This window comes from Apteryx mantelli, chromosome 11 (assembly GCF_036417845.1).
Source record: "Apteryx mantelli isolate bAptMan1 chromosome 11, bAptMan1.hap1, whole genome shotgun sequence".
In the NCBI taxonomy this organism is placed as follows: domain Eukaryota; kingdom Metazoa; phylum Chordata; class Aves; order Apterygiformes; family Apterygidae; genus Apteryx; species Apteryx mantelli.
This window is the reverse complement of record NC_089988.1, coordinates 23,850,969-23,857,597: the sequence shown is the minus strand read 5'-3', so window position 1 is coordinate 23,857,597 and position 6,629 is coordinate 23,850,969. Positions and strand designations below refer to the sequence as shown.

Here is a 6,629-nt window from a genome sequence, read left to right as displayed (position 1 = left end):
GGAATCCCACCTCCTCCATGTTTTTTGTGGAGCTCACAGGAAGGATCTGAATCATATGTCACCCCGGGGCCTTCTAAACCAGCCTGAGAAGCCCAAACTGACTCATGTGAATCAATACCTGAACAATGGGAAAAGGAGCTCTATTCTTGTCCTCATCTAGGTGTCCTGCCTAGTTAAGAGGTGGAAATAGGGGCTTCCAGAATGGGACGTTTCCACCTTTCATAGATAACCATCCTCTGATGAGACAAATTGCAATGCTGGAATCAGTCTTCTTTCAGTGCTTAGAGAGGGACCATCAGTGATTATTTTAGTCTACCTCAGTGAACATTTCCCAGGAGGAGGGAGCAGAAGGGACAGAAAAAATCATGCCTTCAGCTGGTCCTCTGCTCCTGAGTGGGGCCAGGCTCCTGGGATGGATGGAGCTCGTGGCAACCTGGCAGCACTGCCCAGAGACAGCTGTGTACAGGAGCAGCTCCTCTGCAAGGAGCAGCAGAGCTCCAGGCACTGCTTGCTGCTGCTGACATAAGAGGAGACAAGGCAGAGAGAAGTGCAAGGCAGTGTGGAGTGGGAGGCCAGAGGAGAGCTCCTTGTGGGAGAAATCTTCACAGCCCCTGACACAGTAAGTCTCTGGCTGCAGGGCAATGCTACTGCCGTTCCTGGCAAGGTCTTGAAACCCATCCAGTCACACAGTTGGATTTTTAAGGATCGCTCTATCGGTTTCACCTTTACAGAGTAGGAGGAGATGCTTCAGAGCAGGGATTCCCAGTCACAGCGCCACAGGGACAGGGCATGCTGCTACCTTCTCCCAGGGATGCTGCAGGGGGTGAAACCTGGGTGTGCTCAGAGATCTGTCCAGGACTGAAATTCAGAGCAGTATCTCTGCGCCCCAGGGTGCTGTGTGCCTGGAGCAGTGACTCTGCTGCCCACAAGGGTCAGCACTCAGCCTGCCTGGGGAGCTCCCCACGGCAATGTGGGGAGAAGCTCTGGGTGGGAGGAGAGACCCGCAGCAGGGCAGCTTGAGCCTCCTGTCAAGAGGATGCCGAATGGGTCAGGTCTGCCTTCAGCTCCAGCTCACTCCCAGGACATTTCTGGAGGGGACTTTCCAAAAGGATGGTCAGGGCAGGGAATACATGAAAGAGAAGGAGCTGTCATGAGTCTGTGCTTTCAGTTTGATTCTCTTTGGGTGGGGTGAAATGGGATTGGATCTGTCAGCTTTAGACAGGGGACTGAGACAGTGACAGTGAGAGAGGAGCAGCTCTGGGAGGGACTCAGCAAATGCCTTCATCCACCCCTCAGCCTAAGGACAGAACCAGCATCACCTTTCCAGCCTCACCAAGGTTTCTCTCCCCTGCTCCGTAGCAGCTGCAAACACAGAGGTGCCCTGGGCAGCGTCCTGCCCCCGGGAGGTTTCTGCAGGGCAGAGCTGAGCTCTCAGCAGGTGGGATGGGGTGTGTGAGCACTGAGAGGGGAGAGACGTGGGGACAGAGAAACAGCTCCGTGCAGGGATGGCTCCAGGCAGCAGAGTCATGCTCCAAGTGTGAGAGGAAACTGTCAACTCCAATGTCTCCTCTCCTCTCCCAGCCAGCACAGCCCTCTGCTCTCAAGGCTGGTGGGTCCTGGGCAGGATTCATTTCCTCGGCTGAAAATCCCTTCAACATAATGAGTGGATGAAATCTGACCAGAACTGAGAATATAAAAGTTAAGTCACCCGTGTTCCCATCTACACAGTGCTGTCAGTTAGGGCTAACTCCTCTGGAGCTCTCCTCAAGTCAAACTCAGCAACCACAATCCAGACCTCAAGCGATGGAGCTCAGTGAGGGTGCTGCTGAGAGGGGGAGAGGTAATGCGTGCGTGTTTAGGGTGGGGGGTGGGGACGGTCATGAGGAAGTGGTGCTCAGAGAAGTCTGCCCTAACTTATCAAGGTCTCTTCTTCCTCAGACAGTCCCCGTGCCTCAAAGGAGCAAATGTCCAACAGCAGCTCCTACAACGAGTTCCTCCTCCTGGCATTTGCAGACATGCGGGAGCTGCAGCTCTTGCACTTCTCGCTCTTCCTGGGCATCTACCTGGCTGCCCTCATGGGCAACAGCCTCATCATCACAGCCGTAGCCTGCGACCACCACCTCCACACCCCCATGTACTTCTTCCTTCTCAACCTCTCCCTCCTTGACCTTGGCTTCATCTCCACCACTGTCCCCAAATCCATGGCCAATTCCCTGTGGGACACAAGGGCCATTTCCTACTTGGCATGTGCTGCTCAGGTCTTAAGTTTTGCCATTTTCATGTCAGCCGAGTATTCTCTTCTCACAGTCATGGCCTATGACCGCTATGTTGCCATCTGCAGACCCCTGCACTACGGGACCCTCATGGGCACCAGAGCTTGTGTCAAAATGGCAGCGGCTGCCTGGGCCAGTGGTTTTCTCCATGCTCTCCTGCACACTGCTGACACCTTTTCAATACCACTCTGCCAAGGCAACACAGTGGACCAGTTCTTCTGTGAAATCCCCCAGATCCTCAAGCTCTCCTGCTCAGACTCCTACCTCAGGGAAGTTGGGCTTATTGCAGTTAGTGCCTGTTTAGTCTTTGGGTGTTTCGTTTTCATTGTGCTGTCGTACGTGCAGATCTTCACAGCTGTGCTGAGGATCCCCTCTGAGCAGGGACGACACAAAGCCTTTTCCATGTGCCTCCCTCACCTGACTGTGGTCTCCCTGTTTGCCAGCACCTCATTTTTTGCCTACCTGAAACCTCCCTCCATCTCCTCCCCAGCTCTGGATCTGGTGGTGACTGTTCTGTACTCCGTGGTACCTCCAGCAGTGAACCCCCTCATCTACAGCATGAGGAACAAGGAACTCAAGGATGCGCTGAAGAAACTTGTTCACTGGGTACAATGTCAGTGCCAATAACTATCCCATGTGCTTCCACTCATCGTGCACAGCGATTTTGGCAGCAGGGCTCTGTGTTATTCATTTCTTTCCCCCCACCCCTTACTTTTCTCTAGTCCATTCTTGTAAAAAGAAAAGGAAAAAAAAGGTTTTGGTTCATACCACTTGTCCTCAGGAATCTCTCATTTGAATCTTACCCAGATGCCATGCTGAAGCAGGAAGCCAGGCTTCCCCCTTCATCAGCAGAGAGGGGGGAACCTCAGAGCCTGCTAGTCGGAGCTCCCACGGATGCCCCCAGTGCAATGCAGAGAGTTTCCCTTTGCAGGGTCTCTTTCGGTACTGACACCAAGGGAACTCAGGGGCACAGAGTCAGGCTCAGACGAGTACAGGTGGGATAAGACCAAGACACTATGGTCATGGCTGTGCCTGGCCCTGCACCTCTCGGGTCCTGACCTGTCCCTGTCCCTGTCCTGCTGACCTGACTCCACATCTCTACCTCGGACCTGTCTCCAACTGTAGCCAAGAAAGCCTTGGCAAGGGAAGCTGGAGTCCAAGGAGATCCCAAAAAAGGCTGTAAATGCAGAAGGTGACCCTATATCCATAGCAGCAACTCCCTCCTGACAGCCAAATCAAAGTTGTCAGGAGGGCTTCAGATTTGGGCCCTCTACCCAGGGAACACTGCATGCAGAGTCTTAGCTGCATGAAGAAGCAAAAGCAGTCACTTGGGGTCTGATTTGATGATGCCCAGTTATGACAGCAGGTCTTTCTGTGTCACAGCTTGACTGTTTATGAACCATTTGTGACTGGGTTCCTGCTAGAAAGAGGATGTTGTCAGGAACAGCAAGCGTAGGGCTGCTCCGTGCAGCAAGCGGAGCCGGGAGCTGAGGGTGCCTGCAAGGCAGGCAGGACAGGGACTAACCGATGAGAGGTGCCGTCCCACAGTGCCTGGACAAGAAGAGCAGAGCAGGTTTGGGGATGGTAACCAGGGTCAGGCACACTTCAGCAATGGCCAGACAAGACTGGAGGGCTCCAACCAGCCCTGCTTTGCATGGGAGCTTGGACTGGAGACCTCCAGAGGTCCCTTCCCACCAAAACTCCTCTGCGACTCCATGAATTCTTGCTCCTCAGCCTCTGCTCTGGCACGGCTGGCAGGGGGATGAGAGCACCTGGGGCAGGGCAGAATGAGCTCGCTAGCTGAGTGTCGGGGGAAGATCCAGAGGTCCCTGCCTGGCTCAGCTCTGGGCTTTGGAAAGCTCCCTCATGCACCCCAAGAGACCCCATCTGCCTCTTCCAACCTCCCTGTGCCCCCCTCCCATTGGCCAAACCGGAGTCCAGCATCGCCTGGGTACTCTTCCCCATGGGGAGGAGAAGAAGAGCTTTCAGCAGCCCCACACTCACTTCTCCACCCCTGGCCTTTGCAGTTGCGTGTCCCTGGCTCTGCCTACTTCCCTTCACCACAGTCATGGCTGCACTGAACCCATGAAAATCCCAGTGCTCCCACCCGGGAGTGGGCATCCACCCCTAACCTGGAGCCTGACCGGCCACAAAGACATCACCCGTCCAGTGCCCTGGCCGTGCAGACAAGGGCAGTGGTCTTTGCCCCAATTTCCCTGCTCCTCCCCTGATCCCGGCAGTGTTGCTGATATGCCCATGTCAAACCCTCCTGCTGCCAGACTGCCCAAGGCCTGAGGCAGCTCCAGCTCCCTCCAGGGCTGCGCTGGAGCCTTTCAGGAGTGGGCTGAGGTGGGGCTGGCACTGCCAGGGTGGGTCAGGAAAGGGCAGCTCCCCTCTGCCACACTGGGGCTGGGGCTGAGGCTGGGCCGGGGGGTGGGCACAGCATTTCCCTGAGGAACTCCCTGAGGAGTGGCTCCCGGGGATCCTTCACCTCTGACCTGGCAGCAGCACCAGTGCTCAGGGTGTCGGGGTGGATGTGCACAGAGGGTGGAAGGAGCACGGGCTGCCCAGGGGGACCATCGAGACCTTGTCTGTGCACACAAGGATGGAGTGAGGAAAGCCAGAGCTCAGCTGGAGGTGGCACCAGAGACCTCAGACATGGAGAGGGCTGCGGTATTATTAAATGACTCTTAAATAATCCTTCAGAGTCTGGGGGGTCTGAGCACCTGCGCCATGCCCAGTCTGGGCTGTGCCCCACTTGGGGGTCAGCAAACAGCTGTGCTCCAGGATCTGCCGGGATCCGGTTGCAGACGAGAGGTCATGCAAGGCTGCCCTTTTCCCTTCCACTGGGATAGAGAAACCTGCAGGAGGACGCAGGTGGCCATGGACAACCCCACAGCTGGGGTGAGCAGCCAGCACTGGAAAGGGGTGATGTGAGGGGCTAGTCTGGGACGATGGCCTTGGGGCAGCTTCTCCAGTGTGTCCGTGCAACACAGGGAACAACCTGGGCTCTTCTCTTCTGCATCTGCCATGTCCTGGTGCCTTTCCCAGGAGACCTGCATTTGCCCTGCAAGCACACAGCTCTGTGCTCCCACACTGCTGTTCACACAGAGTAGATGCCTGCTGGTGTTTTTCCCTCCTGGACCCTTTCCAGCCCATCTCAGCCCCTCCCCAGCTCTCCCCACCTCCCCTGCCCTCTCCCCAGACCACCTAGCAGAGAAGCCCACGCTGGCAGTGGCCCCCAGCAGTGCCTGTCGCAGGGGGCTGCAGAGCTCTGGGCACTCACACCACAGCCCCAGACCCTCTGAAGGGCACAGCAGGTCCTGGGGGATAGAGAGGGGTGTCAGCCTCCCCGTCAGCCCCAGGGCTGGGGGCCAGCAATGGCAGAAGGAAATGGAAGCCAGTCACACTGTGTCTCCACTGCTCTCATCATCAGGAGATCCTTAACCCTGGCTGCCTGCAGCCCCTCTGGGCAGCCCCTCTCTCCAGGACAGCACATGAGTCCTGGCCCCAGCGTTCCTTAGGCAGCTCCAGTGACACAGCAGCCTGCCCCGAGCTGACACACACAGAAACAGATTTTCATTTATTCTTCCTCATAAACACTCAATTGCTCCTTTACTCTTCTCCAGGGATGTCCCAGATCCCCAGAAAGCCTTTCCCCAGGTCACTGTGTCTGTGCTGGCCTTGCTGGCCATTCCTGCAGCCCTCCCCTGTGCTCCCCACAGGGCCCTGGGTGGGTGGTGCTGCTCTGAAGGGTGAGTGTGCTGTGGGGCCCCGGGGTGACTCCACACTGGCCGGGCTGGTCAGGGTAGACCCAGCTGGCCCAGCATCACCTCACCTGACAACCCCTCTCCAGGGTCTGTGTTTGTGGAAGATGCTCAGAGCAATCACAAGGCATTTCCAATGGCTCAGGATGGGGTCAGCTGTGTCATTAGATGCAGCCATGGTTTTTCATTGTAGGTGACATGAACCACCCTTGAGGCTGCCTTCCCTGTGCCTGATGAGTCCCCACTGCCTCTCCTGAGATTGCAGAGCCCTGATTTTGTGCATTGCTAGGTTTGGCCCTTGACTTTGGGTGACCCCACTTGGTTTTGGGAGTCTCTACTCACTGCCCATCCCAGGAACATGCTGTCCCTGGAGATCCCCTGTGTTCACCTGGTGGCTCCATATTGCCTTCCAGAAGGATGGGCATCTGTCACCAGCCCTCTAATATTTGAGACAGCCCCCAGCAGATACCTCTTGAGCACTCACCCTCTCCAGGGCCACTGGGCACCCTGAAGTGAAGGCTGAATCCAGCCCTCATTCCCTCACACATCACCCTATGAGCACATTCTTCTTAGCCCACAGAAAACCCAG

At 56.3% G+C, this 6,629-nt stretch overlaps 1 protein-coding gene across 1 annotated transcript; it reads left to right on the top strand.

Moving 5' to 3' along the window:
- Positions 1–2,309: 2,309 nt before the first annotated feature.
- On the top strand, positions 2,310–2,900 carry LOC136993033 (olfactory receptor 14A16-like). The gene has a single exon (XM_067303050.1). The coding sequence runs from the start codon at positions 2,310–2,312 to the stop codon at positions 2,898–2,900; it is 591 nt and encodes a 196-aa protein (XP_067159151.1).
- Positions 2,901–6,629: the final 3,729 nt, after the last annotated feature.

Coding starts and splice junctions, on each gene's coding strand:
- LOC136993033 (XM_067303050.1), top strand. CDS start 2,310: ATGGCCTATGACCGCTATGTTGCCATCTGCAGACCCCTGCACTACGGG.